The 21,977-nt window shown below is 44.2% G+C and overlaps 6 protein-coding genes across 7 annotated transcripts; 3 read left to right on the forward strand and 3 right to left on the reverse strand.

Moving 5' to 3' along the window:
• Positions 1–227: 227 nt before the first annotated feature.
• On the reverse strand, positions 228–2,989 carry LOC6610997 (zinc finger protein 182). Its single transcript, XM_002035518.2, has 2 exons — positions 1,996–2,989; positions 228–1,936 (listed from the first exon to the last, which is right to left on the reverse strand). The coding sequence occupies exons 1-2, from the start codon at positions 2,864–2,866 to the stop codon at positions 483–485; spliced, it is 2,325 nt and encodes a 774-aa protein (XP_002035554.2). The 5' UTR covers positions 2,867–2,989; the 3' UTR covers positions 228–482.
• Positions 2,990–3,384: 395 nt separating this feature from the next.
• On the forward strand, positions 3,385–3,905 carry LOC6610998. Its single transcript, XM_032718181.1, has 2 exons — positions 3,385–3,705; positions 3,765–3,905. Exons 1-2 carry the CDS (start codon positions 3,463–3,465, stop codon positions 3,825–3,827), a joined length of 306 nt encoding a protein of 101 aa, XP_032574072.1. The 5' UTR covers positions 3,385–3,462; the 3' UTR covers positions 3,828–3,905.
• Positions 3,906–7,618: 3,713 nt separating this feature from the next.
• LOC6611000 (zinc finger protein 184) lies at positions 7,619–10,663 on the reverse strand. Its single transcript, XM_032718180.1, has 2 exons — positions 9,579–10,663; positions 7,619–9,520 (listed from the first exon to the last, which is right to left on the reverse strand). Exons 1-2 carry the CDS (start codon positions 10,522–10,524, stop codon positions 7,929–7,931), a joined length of 2,538 nt encoding a protein of 845 aa, XP_032574071.1. The 5' UTR covers positions 10,525–10,663; the 3' UTR covers positions 7,619–7,928.
• A 475-nt stretch (positions 10,664–11,138) lies between these two features.
• LOC6611001 (zinc finger protein 14) lies at positions 11,139–13,581 on the forward strand. The gene is made up of 2 exons (XM_002035522.2): positions 11,139–12,677; positions 12,736–13,581. Exons 1-2 carry the CDS (start codon positions 11,358–11,360, stop codon positions 13,462–13,464), a joined length of 2,049 nt encoding a protein of 682 aa, XP_002035558.2. The 5' UTR covers positions 11,139–11,357; the 3' UTR covers positions 13,465–13,581.
• A 71-nt stretch (positions 13,582–13,652) lies between these two features.
• On the reverse strand, positions 13,653–14,683 carry LOC6611002 (splicing factor 3B subunit 6). Its single transcript, XM_002035523.2, has 3 exons — positions 14,479–14,683; positions 14,290–14,408; positions 13,653–14,229 (listed from the first exon to the last, which is right to left on the reverse strand). The coding sequence occupies exons 1-3, from the start codon at positions 14,494–14,496 to the stop codon at positions 14,001–14,003; spliced, it is 366 nt and encodes a 121-aa protein (XP_002035559.1). The 5' UTR covers positions 14,497–14,683; the 3' UTR covers positions 13,653–14,000.
• A 369-nt stretch (positions 14,684–15,052) lies between these two features.
• LOC6611003 (transportin-1) lies at positions 15,053–21,950 on the forward strand. Of its 2 annotated transcripts, none has more exons than XM_032718892.1 (10): positions 15,053–15,194; positions 15,600–15,705; positions 15,773–16,444; positions 16,525–17,637; positions 17,695–17,865; positions 17,937–18,108; positions 18,173–18,268; positions 18,594–18,669; positions 18,944–19,118; positions 19,175–21,950. In XM_032718892.1, exons 2-10 carry the CDS (start codon positions 15,607–15,609, stop codon positions 19,280–19,282), a joined length of 2,682 nt encoding a protein of 893 aa, XP_032574783.1. In that variant the 5' UTR covers positions 15,053–15,194; positions 15,600–15,606; the 3' UTR covers positions 19,283–21,950. The 2 variants fall into 2 exon arrangements, with proteins under 2 accessions (XP_032574783.1, XP_002035560.1); XM_002035524.2 differs by having other exon boundaries at positions 15,603–15,705.
• The last annotated feature ends 27 nt before the right edge of the window (positions 21,951–21,977 follow it).

A 21,977-nucleotide genomic window follows, 5' to 3' on the forward strand; every position in this document is an offset into this window, starting at 1 on the left:
TTGTAAATGTTTTAAAAATGTGTGCCGTTTTGAGTGTGATTCTCTATAAATATATGTATTAACCGAAATTAAAAATATAGTTTTATATATGTTTCATACAAGTTGCATAGCTAGTGGAATGTAGCTAAAAAACAGTCGAGTTGGCTGCACTACGGCTCACCTCTGTCTTGTTTACCAACAATACCCGCTTACCAGCACTGGAGCGAATTTGAAATTTAAAGGTTCAATGCTTATTACTGTTTATTATATTAAATCATTGTTAAATGAATACAATTAGTAAAGTACAAACTGAAGAAGTTTAAAGGGGGGTTTAAATACAATAAAAGATCAAATTATGATTGCAAAGTGACGAAAACTAGTTGGTAAACCTTAAAGACCTATAACTCATATGTCCTTCATAGAAACACATAATGCTTTCATTCGGAAACGGAGGCGTAGACAGGTTTGGTTTGCTCGAAAACATTTCCATTTGATTCTGGCGCTCAAACATGGTCCAACTTCAGTGCGTCCACCGAGGTGCCCTCCGCCTCCGCCTTCTGCGCGTAGAAGCCGTCGTACGTGTTCGTCTGCTTCTGCAGCTTGTTTAGCTGCTCGAAGGCAGCCTCCTGGATCTTCCGGAGCTCCGCCTCCGCCTTCCGCTTGGCCTCGTTCTCCTCGATCTGGTAGGCCAGCAGCTCGGCGGTGGCCGCTGCCCTTTCCGCCGCCGGATCCTGGTACTGCTCGAAATTCTTCGGCTGCTGGCGCTTCACCGCGGTGCTGGACTCCGCCTTGGGACCAGCCGGCTCCTTGGGCTTGCCGGGCGGCCGGGGCGGCTTGTCGTGCACCTTCATATGCGTCTTGAGCACCTGCTCCTGCCGGAAATGCTTGCCGCACACCTTGCACTCGTAGGGCTTTTCGCCAGTGTGTATATACTCGTGGTGCCGCAGGTACTGCTTCTTGGCGAATCTCTTCGGGCAGAAGCGGCAGCAGAAGTCTTTGACCTTTTGGTGCACCACCTTGTAGTGCAGCTTCATGTTGCTCACGTGATTGAACCCCTTGCCGCAATCCGGACAGATGTGCTGGCCCTCCTTCTTGGTGAAGTTCACTTGCGGCGACCACGAGGGCAGGTTGACCGATGGAATTGGGTTGGCCACCGTTCCAGCCAGCTGGGCAATGTCCACCCGCTCGACGCGACCACGCAGGTGCGGACTGGGCTTGGCTATTGTCGAGGATCCACTGGCCCCGTCGCCCATTAAGGCATTGGCCCCCTGCGTCTTGGGCAGATCACGCTTTTCGTGAGTTTTCAAATGCTTGGTAAGGCCCTTCTCGAAGAGGAACACCTTGCCGCAGATCTTGCACTCGCAGCACTTTTCGCCGGTATGACTTCGCTCGTGAATCTTGCAGGCGTGCGACTTGCCAAAGGTCTTTCCGCAGTATTGGCAGGCAAAGTCCTTGCGCTTCTCGTGCACCACCTTCACGTGGTTGGCCAGCGCCTGTTTGTTGTGGGAGGCGTGGTCGCACTGCCGGCACTCGTACTTCTTCTCCTTCGTGTGGGTGAGGATGTGCTTGTTCCACTCCTGGCGCGTCGTCTTGCCCACTCCGCAGTACGGGCACACATGGTTCTTGATGCCCGCATGGCGCAGCAGATGGTCGCGCAGCACACTATTGATGGGGAAGCGCTTGCCGCAAATTTCACAGGCGAAGGGCAGCTCCTCGCCCGTGTGCTTGTACATGTGCTTCTTGAGGGCAGTGGGGCAGCGGAAGACCTTCTCGCACTCCGTGCAGGGGAAGTCCCTCTGCGGGGTGTCCACCTTGTGCACGCGTTTCATGTGGAAGCTGAGCAGCACGGGCCGGGCAAAGGACTTGTTGCAGCCCTCGTAGGTGCACGGATGCATGGCCGATGTCTCCGTGTGGGCGTGCTCCACATGGACGCGCAGTCCATTGGCGGTGGTAAAGCCTGGAATTGAAAAATAATCACATCAATCTACTTCTCGATGATCTGCATGCGGAGTTTACCCTTTCGGCAACTCTCGACGGTGCACTGGAAGGGTAGCAAGTCGTTGTGATGCTTCATGTGCTCCTCGTAGCGAATCGCCTTCTTGAACTTCTGGTGGCAGATGTGGCAGTCAATCAGGCGGTGGCGATCCCGTTCCGTAGCAGGAATCCTCTTGCGTTTCGGCTTGTCCTTGGGATTGCCATCGGAGTCGTCTGATGAGCTTGTCTCCTCGGACTCCTCCTCCTCCTCCTCCTGTCTCTTGGCAGCCGACCTCGGCTTGCCCTTCGCCTTAGAACCACGGGTGGCTCCACGCCGGCTGCGCTGGGCCAGTGGAATGTCGTCGTCACTACTGATTTGGAAGTCTTCGTCGAGGTCGTTGTCGTTGCCGCTCTCAAAGGAGTCATCCTGAGATACTCGGCCAAACGGCTGTTCCATCTCCATCTCCACCTCTTCCACCTCCTTTTCGACGGACTCGAGCATCTTGAAGACTTCCTCCTCGTTCTCAATGATCTCGATTTTGGAGTTGAGCAGCGGATCGAAGTGCACGTTGTCCTCCTCCTCGCCCGGCAGATCAGCCACGGCGGCACTGGTGTCCAGGACATCGAAGTTTGTTTGGCAGGCGAAGGCGTTGCTGGCCACCAGATCCTGGAACTTTTGAACGGAATCGACGCACTGCTTCTGAAAGTCGTGTAGGTCGTTCAGCTTGGAGAAGCAGACGGTGCACAGGTTCTTAGGGAAGCCATCCGCCTGCTCCACGGACAAGGAGGTGCACACGCACAGCTTTTTGGCCAGACCGGGCACTCGGAACAGATCGTAGGCCGCCGAGTCGTCCACCGCGGACAGGCAGGTGCGGCACACCGTGTGGATGGAGTACTGGCTCCCCTCATTCATTTTGGACACTCAATTCGATGCTGGACGATCCCGAAAGCCAGAAATCGCGAAAACCACAGCAATTCGAAATGTTCTTTCGCCGAGAAAAAATCCAATACAACACACATTTGTGTGTACTCGCGTGTGCGTGTGTGTGTGCGCTCGTCAGCAATTCGGGTTATCGATTGCCCGCAAGCGACGAGTACGCTCGCTGAAAAACTGCGCAGCTCTAGCACTCGCCACACACACTCAGCCGTTTTGTTTTGTTTTTCCCATGCACATGCATATGCGCAGCGGAGAGGGTACGATGGGCGTATTAGACCCAGCGAGTGTGTGTATTCGCAGTCAAGTCACACAGTCGAGTGGCTGCCTGACAGCTACGAGCACAATACTAGCACTAGATCAATACATAGAGTCTGAGAATTTAAAATAAAAAATATATCTGCTTTTGTTGGAATATTAAATACATTTTTAAACAAAAATAAATTATTATAAGGACTTTTAAAATTCATTAAATCGTTGGTATGTCAATAAATAAGGTTGTATGTTTCTATGAATCGTTTCTATAGCAGCTTTATTCTTACTTGTCAAGCTGAGTAAGACGTTTACCAATAAAAATGGAGCAACCAGACAAGGAAGTACAAGCTCTCGAAGCCGAAGTTAAAGTATTGAACACGGAACTGGCACTGCAAAATGCCGGGAATAGAAGAAATAGGCTTAAGCGGGAGATCGCAGAGTTGGAGGAGGTCATGGAGAAGCAGAGGATAGCATTGGTGAATGCCAACAAAAACAGGAAGGCAGCTAAGACAATTATCTTAAGTCTGATGGATTTGAATCAGAAGGGCGGTAAAACCCCAACAGTTAAGTCACCAACTAAGTTTTAAAGAAGTATTACATAAGATAACCCAATTTGTTTTAGGAGTCAAATAGTCCTTCAGACAATGAAGGATCCTCTGAGGATTTCGACTTGGATGAAGAATAGAAACTTTTCCAGTAAAAACCCCAAAATGTTCACCAAAATGTTTCTTAATATTCGATTAAAAATCAATTATCATCTTTATTTGTCTAAATTTAAAGAACGGAATATATAAAATAAAATTCAGCATAACCATCCAGATGGATTTCAGCTAAAAATGACTTATTTTTATTTAAATTAAGGTTTGATTAAGGTTCGTGCGGGCTAAAAAAACGGTTTATTGCTATCAATATTAATTAATTAATTTATTTGTGCTTTATCCCTTATATATATATGTACATTTCATTAAAGCTAATGGTATAATTAGGTATTTACAGTGTTTAGCTAAGGCTTTCATCTGAAATATTTATTAATTATGTCTAGTTGACCTGTTTTTAGTTTTTTGTATAACAATATTTATTATTTATTAAGGAAAACAAGGGAGAAGAAAAACCTTAATTGACTTACAACTAACTTAAAAAACTAAGACTTGAAACAAAAGATTGTTAATATTGTATTTTTTGTTGAACTTTTTGTACACCTACTTTTATATGTAGGTACTTAGTGTTTGTGTAATAAGGTAAGTTCATTATTAATTTTAACAGCTTGTTTTGGCATATTTGAAGTTTTTTGATATGAGTTTGAGCACATCTACCCCAAACAGGTGACCCATACATTAATATTGGATTAAAAATTGTTTTAAAAATTATGATCTTATTGGATATTGATAATTTAGATTTACGATTTATTAGAGGGTACAGTGTGCAAATAATTTTATTAACTTTCATAATTGTGTTGTTGATGTGGTATTTAAATGTTAGTTTTTTATCAAAAATTATACCCAAATATCGAATGTTGTCAACCCATTGTATTGGAGAGTCTAGTATTCGCAACTGTCTATCAGGAAGATAACGAGGTTTCCTTCTTTTTGTAAAAAATATAGCATTCGTTTTATTAGGGTTAATTTTAATTTTCCATTTTTTGTAATATATGTCTAATTCATTTAAGTAACTCTGCATGGATTGATTTATCTCGCTGTACGAGAAACCAGCACTGTAGACAGCGGCGTCGTCAGCAAACAGTGAAAGTACACAGTTTGTAGCTTGTGGAATATCGTGTGTAAAAATATTAAACAATGTAGGTCCTAAGACAGAACCCTGTGGCACACCTGCATTTAAAATTCGTCTAGCAGATTGACTACTGTCCAAATTAACGCTAAAGTATCGATGTGTCAAAAAATTTTGAACTATTTTAATGAGGTATATGGGAGTTCCAATCATCTTTAGTTTGTGCAACAGTCCGTCATGCCATACAGTATCAAATGCAGCCTCAATATCAAGTGTAACCAGCCCTACAGATTGTTTGGATTGGATACTTTCTTTAATATAATTTCTTAGTTTTAAGGTCGGCAGTATGGTATTTTGACCATTTCTAAAACCATACTGTACCGTTGGTAGTGTGTTGTGTATGTCCAAAAATTTCACCAATCTCAATTTAATTAATTTTTCCAGAATCTTGGACAAACCGCTTAATAGGCTTATTGGTCGGTAGCTTTCAGGGTTATCAGGAGGTTTTCCTGGTTTGAGAATTGGAACTATTTTTGCTATCTTCCAATCCCGTGGGAAATAGCCTGCCTGAAGACAGTGATTGGCAATGTTAACAATATGATTAATGGCGCTTGTAGGAAGGTTTTTCAAGGATATATTAGGTATTCCATCAATTCCAGGAGATTTTCTAGTATGGAGAGCTTTTACAATTGAAAAAACCTCTGGATAAGTGACTCTACAAATTTCTGCGATGTTGTTTGGGGTTTCAGCTATAGATTGTAAAGATATTTTGACTTGGTCAATTGTATTTTGGTTTGAATATGAATGTGTCAGATTATGCTTCAGTTGAAAGACATCAGCAAGAATATTCGCTTTTTCTTTTCCAGAAGCGTATATTTCATCAGCTTTACTTAGACACGGAACAATTTGTTTTCTTTTTTTAATTGCTTTGGTTATATTCCAAAAGGGTTTGCTGCATTTATCCAGCTTTTGAAGTTTATTGTTCCATTTTGCATTATTATAAATGAAAAGCTCTTTTCGTATGATGTAATTTAAATGATCACATCTTGATTTTAATAATGGATGACGTGACCTAAACCATTGTCTTTGGATAATATTTCTTGTTTTAAATAATTCAGTTATATGTACAGGGAGTGTAAGCTTGGAGTGATGTATAGGTTTATGAGGGACTGCTTTAAGAAAGGCATAATTGATTACTCTAGTGAAAGAGCCGATTAAATTATCAATATCCAAAGTCGATATCTGTGAGCAGTTGACAACCACCTCTTCAACCATCAGCCTTTCATTTATAATTCTCTTAAAAAGCGCCCAATTTGCCCTTCCCAAAATCGGATATGTTTTTACATTGCGCATAAAATTTGTAGAGTATTTAATAACCACTGGTAGGTGATCAGAGGAAAGCTCTTGCATTACTGCTGGATTAGCCAGCTGGTTAGGGATATTAGTGAGGCATAGGTCCAATGTTGATGCTTTTGCTTTATGGTTATGCGGAATATATGTGGGTTGCGTAGGGTACAAAATACTGAATTTTCCCAGATCTGAAAGTTCATTGAGAATTTTGCCCCAACCATTGGCTCGGGTACACTTCCATGCTCTGTGGCGCGAGTTGAAGTCCCCGCAAATTAGAAAATTTCCATTTATTTGTGAGATCTTAAGGAGATCAGATCTATACAAACTTTTTAAATGATTATGGTCCCAAGATAAATCACATGAACTAGGAATACATTTTGAAGTATTTCCAGCAAAGTAAATAGAGTAAATTTTTAGACTGGAATTAGAGTCAGTGTTGATTTGTATACCTACATTTTCAATAACATGACTTTTAATGCAGGGTATTTGTTCATGTATCAATGTGTTACTAACTGCAATGGCAACGCCGCCTCCCCTACTTTCCTTCCTGTCATTTCTGTATATAGTGTATTCGGGTATATTAAAACGGTCACTATGAGTCAGCCACGTTTCATTTATAAGTGCTATGTGAATGTGATTATTTTCTAAGAACTTGATCAGTTCTATACGTTTGTTTCTAACGGCACGAGCATTCCATGCCATAATATTCAAATTATCAATAAAATTATTTGTTTGTGTAAACATACTTAATCGCTAACTGAGAAATTACTTGAAATTGCTCTCCCTTATTGGAGCATTCATTAAGTCTTGTTATTAATTCAGACAAAAGAGAATTTATCTCTTCACATGAAAAGAGATTAGTTTCATTTGTGATATTTGCTTTGGGATTAGGCAAAGTATGAATATTGGTGAGTGCATTACTATAGCTACCAAAGTTGAGTTGTTGCACTCTCTTAGTTTGAGTAGGCAATGAGATCTGGGGTTGATTTCCAAAGAGAGCAGATGGAGCGATGTGTTGCTTAGAATTCCTCATTCCATGAGCTTCCAAGTTATTTCTTCCAATGCGTTGTGATGAGCGTTTGGAAAGTAAATTGAGATAAGAAATTCGGCATGGGCATGTCAGTTCTGTCGATGGATGGTCGCCTTTACAGTTAGCGCATTTTTTGTTGTTTACGTCCATACATACGGCAGTCTGGTGTGATCCAGCACAATGGGCACATGATGTTTTAACTGAACAATTATTTGATCCATGTCCAAATAGTTGGCAATTGTAGCATTGAGTAATTTTATTCTGCAATTTCACTTTATACTCCCAGCGTGTTGCTATCAATATATATTTGTAAAAATCACTGGTATTGCAAAAGTGGTCTCTTAGTCCCGCCTACCAGATGGAAACTCCAATGGCGGTATGAATATTACTTTTAATCCATTACTCTAAGTAAGCACGGGAGACATTACACGGAAAACAAAATAATACATATATTGCATGTATATATAAACGTAGTACGTAAAAAGTATGAAGTGTTCATATTGTAATATGCACTCGGATAATCTGGAGTGCCTATAAACCTACAATCTGATCCAGCTAGAGAGCAATTCGAGGCATGCCTACAACTTTTCCGGACAGTGGCGCAAATGCATTGGAAGTGGATACATATGGATGTGGCTAGGTTATACATATATGCTAGTAAAGTAGAGCCAATCCTGCTGCCTAGACGTGGTCGATCTTCAGGGCATCCAGGCTGGTGCCCTCGGATTGCGCTTTCTGCGCATAGTAGCCATCGTACGAGGTGGTCGCCTTGATGATCTCCTGCTGCTGCTGCAGCTTCGTCAGTTGTTCGCAGGCCGCCGCCGCGATCTTCTGCCGCTCGATTTCCGCCTTCCGCTTGGCCTCGTTCTCCTCCAGCTGGTGCGCCAGCAGCTCAGCGGTGGCCGCTGCCCGCTCCACCGCCGGATCCTGGTACTGGTCAAAGTTACGCGGCTCGGCGTCCGGCTCCAGCTTGCGGAACGTGATCTGAGTGGGCGCACTGCGCTCGGGCACGTGTCTCCGGTTCGGCTTCTCGTGCGTCTTGATGTGTTTCTTGAGTGCCGTCTCCTGGCGGAAGTGCTTGCCGCAAATCTTGCACTCGAAGGGCTTCTCGCCCGTGTGGATCCATTCGTGGTGCCGCAGAATCTGTGCCTTGGAGAATCTCTTCGGGCAGAAGCGACAGGCAAAGTCCTTGACCTTCTCGTGGATGATTTTGTAGTGAAGTTTCATGTTTCCAATGTTATTGAAGCCACGCCCACAGCCTGGACAGATGTGCTGGCCCTCCTTCTTGGTGAAGTTCACCTGCGGCGACCACGAGGGCACCGAGACGGAAGGTATTGGATTCACCGCAGTTCCCGCCAGCTGAGAAATGTCCACCCGCTGGACGCGTCGCGAGTTCTTCGGTTTGGGAGGCACTGCAGCGGTCCCGCCGCCGCAGGCCTTCAGCATGTCCTCACTGGGCATCTGGCTGGGGTCCATTGGCACCAATCCGTCCGACTGCATCTGCATCGGCATCTGGCCCGGCATCGGTACGGACATTTGGCCGGGCATGGGAATGTTAAGCTGCTGGCGAAGAGGCTCCGCCGGCGGCAGATCCCTTTTCTCGTGCGTCTTCAAATGCTTGGTGAGGCTCTTCTCGCAGAGGAATATCTTGCCACAGATCTTGCACTCGCAGCACTTCTCCCCCGTGTGACTCCTCTCGTGCACCTTACAGGCGTGCGACTTGCCGAAGGTCTTTCCACAGTACTGGCAGGCAAAGTCCTTGCGCTTCTCGTGCACCACCTTTACATGATTGGACAACGCCTGTTTGTTGTGCGAGGCATGGTCGCACTGCCGGCACTTGAACTTCTTCTCCTTGGTGTGCGTGAGGATGTGGGCGTTCCATTCCTGGCGCGTCGTCTTGCCCACCCCGCAGTACGGGCACACATGGTTCTTGATGCCCGCGTGCCGCATAAGGTGATCCCTTAATGCACTATTGATTACAAAACGCTTGCCGCAGATATTGCAAGGATACGGAAGCTCCTCGCCCGTGTGCTTATACATGTGCTTCTTGAGTGCTGTGGGGCAGCGGAATACGGTGTCGCATTCTGTGCAGGGGAAATCTCGAAGCGGAGCAGCCGCCTTGGTGATGCCGTGCACCTTCTTCATGTGGAAGGTGAGCAGGCGGACGCGCGGGAAGGTCTTGCCGCAGCCCTCGGCGATGCAGGCGTGAACCTCGGACAGCTCTGTGTGGGCGTGGTCGATGTGAATGCGCAGCCCATTGGCGGTGGTGAAACCTGAAAGGTGGGATGTCATAGAGATCGGATACTTATATTTATTAAGCCCGCGTTATACCTTTCTTGCAGGTCTCCACCTTGCATTGGAAGGGCAGCAGGTCGTTGTGGTACTTCATGTGCTCCTCGTAGCGGATGGCCTTCTTGAACTTCTGGTGGCAAATGTGGCAGTCGATGATGCGGTGCAGGTGGCGTTCCTCCATGGGAATGCGCTTCCTCTTCGGTTTGTCGCCCCGCGATGTGCCGTCTTCGGAGTCATCTGATTCGGAAGATGAGTCGCTCAAGTCCTCCTCCTCTGGCGGAGGCGGTTTTATCTTTTTGGGCCGTCCCCGAGGCCTCGGCTTGGGTTTGTCTAGGTTGCTAAAACGGTCCTGCTGGGATCCTGATCCGGTAGCTGGTCCCTTCATGCGCTGGGCCAGCGGAATGTCATCATCGCTGCTGTTTGGCTCGAAGTCCAGATCGTGGTCGTTGTCATTGCCGCTCTCGATGGAGGAATCGTCGTCGAACATCTTGACGGAAACGTTGCCCCCGTCATCCTCCTCTACCTTGGCCTCCTTCTCCACCTCCTCGGCCTCTTTGTCGACATGCTCCAGCATCTTAAAGACATCCTCCTCATTCTCGATCAACTCCATCTTGTGGTTCAGAAGCGGGTCATAGTTGACGTGGTCCTCTTCCTCGGGCGGGTAGTCCTGCACGGCAACGTTGGGATCGAAAACGTCGAAGCTGCTCTGGCAGGCGAAGACATTGCTGGCCACCAGATCCTGGAACTTTTGCACGGAATCGACGCACTGCTTCTGAAAGTCGTGCAGCTCGTTCAGCTTGGTGTAGCACAGAGTGCACAGGTTCTTCGGGAAGCCGTCGTTCTGCTCCACGGACAAGGATGTGCAGAAGCATAGCTTCTTCGAAAGACCTGGCACCAGATACAAATCGTAGGCGGCGTCGTTCTGCAGGTGGTTCAGACAAATCCTGCACAGGCTGTGGATCGAGTACTGCCTGCCCTCGTTCATCTTGCTTTCAATCGCAATCGGCACTGCGGATCGGGGCGGTTTTCTATAGCTTTTTGCGTCTCTCTCCGGTCAGTAAGCAATAAAATAATATTGACACAGAAAAAATTGTATACTCGTCGACTGGCAATCGGGCGAGTGGGCAATAAGTAAGTACTTCTGCCAGCGAGTTACTCGCCCGAGTGCCTAGTTGTTATGCGTTCCAGGGCTGGAAAATCGATGTTTTTACTTACCTTCTTATTTGCAATTCTAATTAGGTTGCAATAACTATAGTAAATATATATAAAAAAATAAAAACAAACAAAATAATTAATTTAATTAAATAGATATTGTTCGTATACTTCAAGTAATATTTCAGGGTCTTTTAAAAATATTTTACAAGCTGAGCACTAACTAACAGCAACGAAAATGAACTTAAAATATATAGATATTGGTATGTATATATAGAAAAAAGGTAAAACAATTTTTTGTTTAATAAGAAGCAAAGAATTTTATGAATACAAACTGATTTTAAAAATATACAAACTGGGCATCAAGAAAATAGATACGAAATTAACGTACTACATTTCTATATCGAGATAAAGTCAAAAATAAATAAATATAAATAAATGTATTTTAACTAGGCCCACGCATGGTCTTGCTAAAAAGCACTTCCATTTAAACAAGTTTATATAAAATAAAAGAATCCAAGTAAGCTGTTTACTAGGCACCCCACTACACCGAAATGGGTTAATGACAGCGAATGGGTTAAAGACATAGTGTGACAGGCAGTCTTGTCACACTGGAAGAAATTTGTTTTGAAGCTTCGATTGTGATCTCCCCGAGAGTTGAAAGAAATGGGCACTAGGGAGCTCCAGTACTCCGTCCAATCGCTTTGTCTCACCTGCCTTGTACACCTGGAGCATGGTGGTGGACACGATCTCTTCGTGGTTCCAGATCTGTTCCAGAAACTCAGGGCTTGCACTTCGTTTGATGCGGATCAGAACGACGGTTTCCCGAGAAACCTGTGCACCCAATGTTTCACCAAGCTGAACGACCTGCACGACTTCCGCGAACTATGCGCAGGATCCATTAAAAGTCTTAAGGAAATGGTGACCAGCCAAAGGAATATGTCCATGGGTGTATTCGAATCTATAGCTGATGATTCTGAGGCACCGGAAAGGCCAGAGGAGCCGGCCAGTTTCGATCCCCTGCTGAATAACAAACTAGAGATGATTGACAACGAGGAGGATGTCTTTAAGATGCTGGAAAAGGTTGACAAGGAACTAGAGGATCATCCAAGGGACCAAAGCGAGGAGGATTTCTCCAGTGCAGAGCACAACGGACTGGAGGAGAAGAAAATGGCGTCGAAAGGGTTCACCAACGATGATGAGCAGGCCATGGAGCAGCGACAGATTCCGAACGACAAGCGTAAACTGCATCGCCTTATGAGCTGTTCCATCTGCCAGCAAAAGTTCAAAAAGCAATCAAGGTTCGAGGAGCACATGAAGGACCACAATGACCTGTTGCCGTTTCAGTGTCAGGAGGAAAGTTGCCGCAAGGGCTTCATCACAGCCGGTGCACTGCGTTTGCACTTAGACTATGCGCACTCCAAGAAGAAGGATGAGATTCCCTGCACCGTGGAGGGCTGTCAATTTGTTTTTTCCCGTCTCCGGCTGCTGACCATCCACTTGAAGAAGGTTCACAACCAGACGAGGGTTAGTGCTCCGCGGGGTGAACAGTCTTGCAAGGAATGCGGCGTGGTTTTTCGTTGTCCGATGGCAATGAAGAAACACATGTACACGCACACGGGCGAAGAGTTCCCCTATCCGTGTACAATTTGCGGCAAGGGCTTTTGCATCAACAGTGCCCTAAAGAATCATCTTCTCCGGCATGCTGGCATCAAGAACTACGTGTGTCAGTACTGCGGAGTGAGAAAGACTACCCGCCAGGAATGGAGCACGCACATTCTGATCCACACCCAGCAGAACCAGTTTAAGTGCCGCATCTGCGACTATGCCACCCACACTAAGCGGTTGCTAGAGAGCCACGTTAAGATCGTGCATGAGAAAATCCGGGATTTTGCTTGCCAGTACTGTGGAAAGACGTTCGGGAAAGCGTACTCCTGCAAAATACACGAGATGGCGCACACTGGTGAGAAGCTATGCGAATGCAAGGTAAGGGAAATACTAGTATATCCTTGTTACCAAAGTCTGACTTGTTTTCGCCTCGCAGATTTGTGACAAAAAGTTCCTGCATACGCAGAGTCTCAGCAAGCACCTTAAGATTCATGAGAAGAGCGTGGAAAAGGCTCTGGAAAGTTTTAAACAGCGGCAAGTAAATGGCGACGCCAGTGACAGTCAAGGGGACTCGGATCAGCTGCTGAAGGTGTTTGCCGAATCCGTAGCCAGCATTCCCAAAAATCCCCGCCGCGTAGAGCAAGTGGATTTCGGCCTACTGGCAGGCACCGTAGTGAATCCCACAGACCAGATTCAGTCTGTTCAGAAGGAGTGTATGCACTTGTGTCCCAGCTGCAGTCAGGGATTCAAGAACATAAGCAACATGAAGCGCCACTACAAGAGCGTCCACGAAAAAGTCAAGGATTTTGAGTGCCGTTTCTGCTCCCGTCGCCTTGCCAACTCTCAAACCTTGAAGCAACACGAGTGGATACACACTGGCGAAAAGCCCTTCGAGTGTAAGACTTGCGGCAATCGCTTTCGCCAGTTAGCGGCGCTCATCCGTCACCAAAAAGTCCATGACGAAAAGCCGCCAAAGTGCCTGGGGGAGAGAGCTGAGTGTAGAGAGAAGACTGAGGCTCTACGGCAGGAAATTGTGAAGATCGCCAAGGAGGAGCTCAAGGATTTGGTGAGCCAAGGGGCACTGGAGAAGCAGCAAAACACCTACGAACAGTATCAGGCAGCGGCAGCTGGCCAAACTGGTCCTGACTTAAAGGAGGAACCTTAATTGGCGAATAGTTTAGGAATACATAGGGCAACAGACTGGGAATTTTTATTGTTTTTTAATATTTAACTATTGTTTTTAAATAAACTTGACCAAATTGGCAAACTTTGGAATGACTAATGGTTTTGCGGAGCAAAACTTGTTAAAAAAAAATTCGTTAGAAATCCAAACAAATGTTTCTAGTTTTTCAATTTTTTTTTTATTTTTACTTTCACTTGCTTGTTATTTTGATGAGAGAGTGTCTTAATGTCGTCAAATGATTGCAAACAGCCGGAACCGGGCTCAAATGGCTGCACTCCGCGATGTCCGGCCATTTATATGATAGATGGAGTGATGGATGGATGATAATGATTAGATTAAAATGATACAAAATGCGATCAAAAAAATCTACAAGTAGATAGCAAAAATTTGGTATACACATAAGTAGAGCAAGAAGTTCCCTAAACAATGGAAAATGGTCGATGGAAGTGGGGGCGTCATCTGGTGGGGCCCAATGTCTGGCTCTGCCCCATCCCCGCCTGCCGCATCGAGTGCGGGTTCTAAGGAGCCTCCGGCGTCTTCAGATTGTACTTGGCCTTAATGTTGTTCAGTTCCTCCTGCTTCTTGTCCATGTCCACGCGCTTGAAGGCCTTGTTGGATTGGTAGTAGAGCACCACCAGATAGCGATTGCACACATTGAAACCGGATAAATGGTCGCAGGCGTTCTTGGCATCGAAAATGTCCTCGTAGACGACAAAGGCGGTGCCACGCGTTTCCGGAGTGTTGCCTCTGCAAAAGATCCGCAAATTTCTTGAGAGCATTCACGGCGAATAGCATAGACAATCTTACACGCGTATCTGTCGAATAGCTCCAAATTTGCCGAATATGTCGTACATCTCGTCCGAGGTGATTTTGTACGGCAGGTTCCGCACGTACAATAGCCGATTCACCTCTGGCGGCAGGCGGATCTGCAAAAGAAATAGCACTTTTCACTCAATCCATTTGCTTTGTGTGTGGAGCCCCAGGTTTTCTGCTCACATGGTTGCGCTTGTTCATGTCCGGTCGCTTCGGATGTTAAGCGGCGACAAGGCGAGAAACTTTCACTCGACCGCGGGGAAAGCGTGTGGCGGCTTTGTCTGACCCGGGATGAATGTCCTGAAGCGTGGTCCTTTGTTTAAAATTAATGACTCCTCTGTCTGGCCTCAAACCCAAACAAAATTGAACAGGGTGGCGAATGCGGGCACTCTAAATGGCAAGAGTGTGGCTGCATTTCGAGAGCCGGTTCGAGTGTGACCGTGCAGCAGCATTTAGATATGGGAGGAAGTTGGTTACATCGGAGCAGCTTTGGACTGCTAAATTTCATTTTATATTCATTTTTTTAATTTTTTTGTCAAATTAAAAAATTAAAAAGTGACAAGTAAAATAATTTGTTGTTCGGAAATGTTATATCAGAGTGATTCAACCATGTTAAGCTGCTAATAGATATTAAATTATTGATAGGCGGCCAAGTCAAAAGTTCAATTGTGCATTAAGCACAATAAATTAAAAAGAAAACTACATATCATATAATTTAAAATCCGTGACGACACGCTATCATCTCTAATAAAGAAAGAGCATACTCCCTCGCTCGTGCACGGTCACACTGTATAGATCTAGCTAATTGTGCAAAGAAAAGGCGAAAAAAGAGAAAATTTACGCGAAATCTTAAGAAAATTCCAACTAAAATAGCTTTAAAGCACAGCCAACACCCAAAGGTGAGTAGGGGGTATGCGGACGACGCAGGACTTATCTCGGAAAATCGTTTTCTACCGCACGCCCGATGTGCGAAATATGGCGGAGGAAGGCGAGTTCTATTGGTGTGTTTTTTTGTCTGGGGTTGTATCAAGAAAATCGCACGTTACTCGCGGGGCAGGGCTTTCAACTCCCGCCTTCCGGCGTAAAACCATTAATGCCAAGGGAAAATCGCACGAAAAACGTAAATTTTACAACAGCAGATGTCTGTTTGCGGGTGTGGGTGCAAAATGCCCTGGTGTGCGTGAGTGGCCTCGAAATGAGTGTCTCTCGTGCTCTCTCTTTCTCCCCCATTTGCTACCCTTTGAGAGGCCATTAACCCTAATTTCTAATTTCGAATTCACTATTCAAATTTAAAACCCTTGCAGCAGCAAAATGACGTGGGAACCACAGGGAGAAGGTCTGCAACAGATCATAGCGATCCTCAAGGAGTCGCAGTCGCCGGACACAGCCACTCAAATGGCCGTACAGATGGTGAGTAATAGCTTCTGCCAGGAATGGAACCTCGAACTGCATGTACATTTTGTGCCCTTCTCAACAGAAACTGGAGGAATTCAATCGCTACCCTGACTTCAACAACTATCTTATCTATGTGCTGACGAAACTGAAGACAGAGGACGAGCCCACGAGATCACTCAGCGGCCTAATCCTCAAGAACAACATCCGCATGCACGGCACCACTCTGCAGCCGGAGATCGTGGAGTATATCAAACACGAGTGCCTGCAGGCAGTGGGCGACTCTTCGCCTCTGATCCGTGCCACCGTGGGCATCCTGATCACCACCATCGCCAGCAATGGCGGTCTGCACAACTGGCCGCAGCTGCTTCCATCTCTCTGCGAAATGCTTGACAACCAGGACTACAATGTGTGCGAAGGAGCATTCAGTGCCCTGCAGAAAATTTGCGAGGACTCTGCCGAAATTTTGGACTCCGCAGCGCTCAATAGGCCATTAAACGTAATGATTCCAAAATTCCTGGAGTACTTCAAGCACAGCAGTCCAAAGATCCGTTCCCACGCCATTGCCTGCATCAACCAGTTCATCATAAACAGATCACAGGCTCTGATGCTAAACATAGACAGCTTCATTGAGAACCTCTTTCACCTGTCATCAGATGAGGACCACGAGGTGCGCAAAAACGTGTGCCACGGACTGGTCATGCTGCTGGAGGTGCGAATGGACCGTCTGATGCCGCACATGTCGCAGATTATTGAGGTATATTTTAAAATAAAATATATAATTAATATTTTTAATCTGAAGAATTTTTGTTTAAATATCTTATTTAACGATTTCAGTACATGCTGTTGCGCACCCAGGACACTGATGAGGGTGTGGCCCTGGAAGCATCCGAGTTCTGGCTTTCACTGGCCGAGCAAAGCATCTGCAAGGACGTGCTTGCCCCTTACCTTGCACAATTAGCGCCAGTTCTTGTACGAGGCATGCGGTACTCAGAGGTCGACATAATTCTCCTCAAGGGAAACGTTGAGGAGGATGACATGGTGCCCGATCGAGAAGAGGATATCCGCCCGCGTTTCCACAAGTCCCGTGCACACACAATCAGGAGTACACAAGAGGGAGGAGCTGGAGCGACAGGCGATGATGACGACGACGAATTTGAAGATGGAATGGACGACGATAGCTCGCTATCAGAATGGAACTTGCGCAAGTGCAGCGCTGCTGCTCTCGATGTATTGGCGAATGTTTTCCGAGAGGATTGTCTGCCCGTTGTGCTGCCCATCCTGAAGGAGACTCTGTTCCACCAAGAATGGGTGATCAAAGAGAGTGGTGTGCTGGCCTTGGGAGCTATTGCGGAGGGCTGCATGCAAGGCATGATCCAACACTTGCCAGAGCTGATTCCCTACCTAATTAGCTGTCTGTCCGACAAGAAGGCTCTGGTGCGCTCCATCACATGCTGGACGCTCTCGCGATATGCCAATTGGGTTGTCAACCAGCCGCACGACCAGTACTTGAAGCCTCTAATGGAAGAACTGCTGAAGCGCATCCTGGACTCGAATAAGCGCGTTCAGGAAGCTGCGTGCTCTGCCTTTGCCACTCTGGAGGAGGAGGCCTGCACGGAACTGGTGCCCTATCTGGAGTATATTCTAAAGACGCTCGTCTTTGCCTTCTCCAAGTACCAGCACAAGAACTTATTGATACTGTACGATGCAGTGGGTACTTTGGCGGACTCCGTCGGTCATCATCTGAATAAACCACAATACATTGACATCCTGATGCCTCCACTAATTGATAAGTGGAACCTGCTGAAGGACGACGATAAGGATCTGTTCCCTTTGTTGGAGTGCCTGTCGAGCATCGCCACTGCCTTGCAGTCCGGCTTTCTGCCCTACTGCGACCCCGTCTATCGAAGGTGCATCTCCCTTATTGAGCAGACTATCAACCAGGAAATGGTAATCTACTTGTCATTTTCTTAAGTAATATTTTTAATCAATCTAAATCGCCCCAAGCTGTGTAAACAAAACCAAACGTACGACCATCCCGACAAAGAGCGCATGATTGTCGCCCTAGATCTGCTGTCTGGCCTAGCCGAGGGTTTGGATCGCCAAATCGAGACACTGGTGGCCAACAGCAACATTATGCATCTACTCTACCAGTGCATGCAGGACGTTCTGCCTGAGGTATGTCTCCCTCAAAACCAATCTTTTCGAAATTATCCTTTGAATTTCTATAAAATTGTTGCATTCCCCAGGTTCGCCAATCTTCGTTTGCCCTGCTTGGTGATTTGACTAAGGCCTGTTTTCCCCACGTGCATCCCTTCATGGGCGAGTTCTTTCCCATCCTGGGTCAAAACCTTAACCCAGACTTCATTTCGGTCTGCAATAATGCTACTTGGGCCATAGGCGAAATCTGCATGAAATTGGGTAAGTAGGAGGAGCTAATTAGTAGGAGTATTAAGATCGTTTTAATATATATTTTGATTCAAAGGTGAGGAGACTAAGCAGTACATACGCCTTGTACTCAGCGACCTTTTCATCATTATCAACCGTCCGAACACGCCCAAGACACTGTTGGAGAACACAGGTAATTCTTTTGGGCTGATAGAAATCTTTCGAATTTCCCGAGCTATCTAAGAACTTATATGCGATCTGTTTGTATATATATTACTCTGAATGTATGCGTGTATGTGGATGTCTGGAAATTTGTTTCTGTTTTAATTTGTGTTACTTGTTGCATGAGCAGCAACGAAACGAAATCGAACCTCATTCCCATACAACATGCATAGATATAGATAGACGAGAATCGCAATTGATATTCAATTCGAGTATAGCAATCAATCGCAGCGAACTACGTATGATATTGATTTATTCAGTTGATTTATTTATACTTATTTCTTTTGTTCTTTTAGCAATAACAATCGGTCGTCTAGGTTATGTGTGCCCAGTTGAAGTGGCTCCTTATTTGCCCGAATTTGTACGACAGTGGTGTGTAACACGTTTTATATTTAAATAGCTTATTCTTTCCTTCTATTCTCTTATCTATCCTTCCCGTTACTCCCATTACTCCTAAATTACGCTTAAACACAGAAATCTATAAGCACATCGATCTATTCCTTTGTTCCACAACTCACTCACTAACAATCAACATCATTTAACTGGAAATTCAATTTGCTTTTAAACTTTCGTGTTTGCCAAAGCCTGCTAATTTAGTTTACTTTCCCTGAAAACGTCACTTAAACACTTTCTTTGAAAAATGCAGGTGCACATCGTTGCGGCACATACGAGACAATGATGAGAAGGACTCAGCCTTTCGTGGAATGTGTCATATGATCACGGTAAATCCAGCTGGCGTGGTAGCAGACTTTATATTCTTCTGCGATGCCATCGCCTCCTGGGTTAGCCCACCGGAGGATCTGCATCATATGATACAGAAGGTTTGTACCTTACAGGCGTTACCTATTTTCTTTATTTCACAAATATTTTCTTCAAGATTCTGCACGGTTTTAAGACCCAAGTGGGCGAGGAGAACTGGCGTCGATTTGTGGAGCAATTCCCGCCAACTTTGGCCGAGCGCCTGTCCACAATGTATACCATCTAAGGCTAGCCATGCCATAAAACACCCACCTTCACCCATTAGCGAGCCAAGCAGCAACTTTTTAACTAGACAATTATGTACAAGTATGCGTAATAAGCGTGTCGTCTTTATCTTTAGCCTCCTTAAGTTATCTGATTCGATGGAGTTCGAATGTTAAGTTAACATTGAAAACCTAAGCTTATAGAAATCGAAAAAACAGCAAATCCACATAAAAGCAACTACATAACTATATTTAAAGCCACAAACATATATCGAAAAATCGAATAGAGAAGAATCGTATATATTTGAATTCAAGCTAGAGGATCTTTGATCTGCAGAACCTCTTTAGGAACACGTCTGTCCGCTTACCGCATATAAAATGCCTTTCTTGTGTAGAAAACTCAGTAGGAATCACTAGAAAATGATGTGTTCCGGCCGTACTTAACCGGAGTCTGTGCTATAGCAGATATGACCCCATTTCCCAATACACTCAGCCCCAAAACCCAAACCGAAAATAGAGTTGAATATGTTAAACACACGTGTGTTTCTCATATTGTAATAGAAAAGCTAAACGAAAAATCGTCGAAACTAAATGATATTGCGGGTCCTCGTCGCGGTAATTAATAATTAACTAACTAAATGAAATCTTTGAATGATGAAAGTGTTGGGTCTCCTGTGAAATCCTAAGATCAGAAATGGGAAAAATGGATTCAATGGCAGGTGCACACAAAATTGTTACAAATCAAACAAAGACTGATGTTCAACTCCGTTCAAAAACCATAGAAAGCATTCATCATCAGCGGATTCGAATTTCCCAGAAGTATCCAACACTTTCCTCATCTATATAACAAACAAAAAATGGAATCGAAAAAAATCGTCGCGTTTCGGGTTCTAACGGTTTCGCGTTCGCGTATTTTCGTCGCTCGTTCGTAATCGTAATCGTCGTTCGTGGTATCTCGTCGGGTAAAACAAAAGAAAAAGGAAAAAAGGATATAATACAAGGATAACGATAATATTGCAACTGTTACTGATACAAATTTACTGATACACTTAATGATATTCATATGCTATACAAAATTAGGTGTTTTTTTACGCATTGTGAAAGCGAAAAGCAAGCAAATAGGGAAACATTGTAAAATTGAGATTAGGATTTTGTTGAGTAACTTATTTATTTTCCATTAACTGAATACAAAAGCAACCATTGACTGATCACTTTTTAAAGTATTATTATATAATTTTTGTTTGTATAGGGACAAGTGTAATTAATGAACTATTATTATTTTCTTCGAACTTTTATATCATTTGTATAGGCTCGTGTTTTGCGTAACCTCTATAATTTACGATCTTTGTACAGAACAAATTTTTTACAATTATATGATTAGGTGTAAAGTGTACTACTACATGAAAACAAAAGTCTTTGAAATTGTCGCGGAACAACTAAAACATACGAAAAATAAAACTAGGGAAAACCAAACTCAGTCAAATACAAATGAAATGGATGATTATGAAGCGGAAGAAGAGTAAGTAAATCTAAGTAATAGTATTATGTAATTATGCAAACCGTGTTTACGTTTGTGTTTTTATTTCGTTTCGAAAATGGGGGAACGTGTGATAATAAAGTAACTTCGGGTCGTTCGTTCGCGTCGCGTTAAACTCAATCAACTTAAAAACTAACAATAAGGGACTTTCGCCCCCGAGTCCCAAATAATAATCGCAATACTTGATAACTTGATAATAATACGGTCTAACTAAAGCGGAAGCATAGCAATTGCTAAAACTGAAACTAAACTAAAATGAAAAATCGTGATTTCGTTGTACCTTAATCCGGATTCATCGCGGAATCCGGTCGCGTTCGCGTGCGTTTGTATCTCTCTCGGGTGATCTTAGTGATTAGCGTTTAAGCAGAAAAAAATGAAAACAAAAAAACTGAATCAACACTACTACAACTACACACACACACACACACACAACATTGAACATATACACACCACACATATACAGCAATATGAAATATATTTATAGATTTTATGCAGAGTAGGTTTTTGTTCAAAATATTATTTTTCTTTACGATAGGGCAAACCAAAAAACAAGTAGGGAACATCAAATAAACTAAATGTTAGGTCAAGCTAGGGCAAGAAACAAATTAAAACATCAAATCAAAAGATATTTGTGCAGCATTAGAGAATTTTTATTTCCTATTTATTTCATTATTATCGTGTGTATGCTATTAAATCGATGAAGAGAACCAACTGTTTTTAGTCCTTTACACAATTATGATATTTAACTTCCGTTGTTTCTTTAAGTAAATCAAGACCAAGCCTAGTAAACATTGTTTTACCACCTATACCTTCATAAACAGCGCGTAAAACTTTTCGTTCATCGAACATTCAACTCTGATAGGTTATACCCCTAAATCGTTTAAGCTTAAAACCACTGTCTAGGCTAAATCAAATGTTCTGCAAATGTCTAACGAAATTGAATATATATACGCGCCTATATGCATAAATAACATACGCATATATATGAAATACATGCATGTATGTATAATCCCTACATCAAACTATATGGATTACACATTATTCTTCTGGAGTTTATATATTTGTTTGACTAAAACTCCATTTCAAAATTCAACTATCAAGATTTGTGTAAATTGAAAAGTATATATATGAATAAATATGTATGTATAACATTACCCATCAAGATAATCGATTTCCTGATT

This window comes from Drosophila sechellia, chromosome 3L (assembly GCF_004382195.2).
Source record: "Drosophila sechellia strain sech25 chromosome 3L, ASM438219v1, whole genome shotgun sequence".
In the NCBI taxonomy this organism is placed as follows: Eukaryota; Metazoa; Arthropoda; class Insecta; order Diptera; family Drosophilidae; genus Drosophila; species Drosophila sechellia.

What these genes read in the sequence shown, in the direction of transcription:
- LOC6610998 (XM_032718181.1), top strand. Translation starts at nt 3,463, where the DNA reads ATGGAGCAACCAGACAAGGAAGTACAAGCTCTCGAAGCCGAAGTTAAA. An exon ending in AGGGCGGTAAAACCCCAACA is followed by an intron (nt 3,706 to 3,764) that starts GTTAAGTCACCA and finishes AATTTGTTTTAG; the next exon opens with GAGTCAAATAGTCCTTCAGA.
- LOC6611002 (XM_002035523.2), bottom strand. An exon ending in GCTATTCGACAGATACGCGT is followed by an intron (nt 14,230 to 14,289) that starts GTAAGATTGTCT and finishes GATCTTTTGCAG; the next exon opens with AGGCAACACTCCGGAAACGC.
- LOC6611000 (XM_032718180.1), bottom strand. Translation starts at nt 10,524, where the DNA reads ATGAACGAGGGCAGGCAGTACTCGATCCACAGCCTGTGCAGGATTTGT. An exon ending in GGTGGAGACCTGCAAGAAAG is followed by an intron (nt 9,521 to 9,578) that starts GTATAACGCGGG and finishes CCCACCTTTCAG; the next exon opens with GTTTCACCACCGCCAATGGG.
- LOC6611003 (XM_032718892.1), top strand. Translation starts at nt 15,607, where the DNA reads ATGACGTGGGAACCACAGGGAGAAGGTCTGCAACAGATCATAGCGATC. An exon ending in CTCAAATGGCCGTACAGATG is followed by an intron (nt 15,706 to 15,772) that starts GTGAGTAATAGC and finishes CCTTCTCAACAG; the next exon opens with AAACTGGAGGAATTCAATCG. An exon ending in CCCGAATTTGTACGACAGTG is followed by an intron (nt 18,670 to 18,943) that starts GTGTGTAACACG and finishes TGAAAAATGCAG; the next exon opens with GTGCACATCGTTGCGGCACA.
- LOC6611001 (XM_002035522.2), top strand. Translation starts at nt 11,358, where the DNA reads ATGGGCACTAGGGAGCTCCAGTACTCCGTCCAATCGCTTTGTCTCACC. An exon ending in AGAAGCTATGCGAATGCAAG is followed by an intron (nt 12,678 to 12,735) that starts GTAAGGGAAATA and finishes TTCGCCTCGCAG; the next exon opens with ATTTGTGACAAAAAGTTCCT.
- LOC6610997 (XM_002035518.2), bottom strand. Translation starts at nt 2,866, where the DNA reads ATGAATGAGGGGAGCCAGTACTCCATCCACACGGTGTGCCGCACCTGC. An exon ending in CGTCGAGAGTTGCCGAAAGG is followed by an intron (nt 1,937 to 1,995) that starts GTAAACTCCGCA and finishes TTTCAATTCCAG; the next exon opens with GCTTTACCACCGCCAATGGA.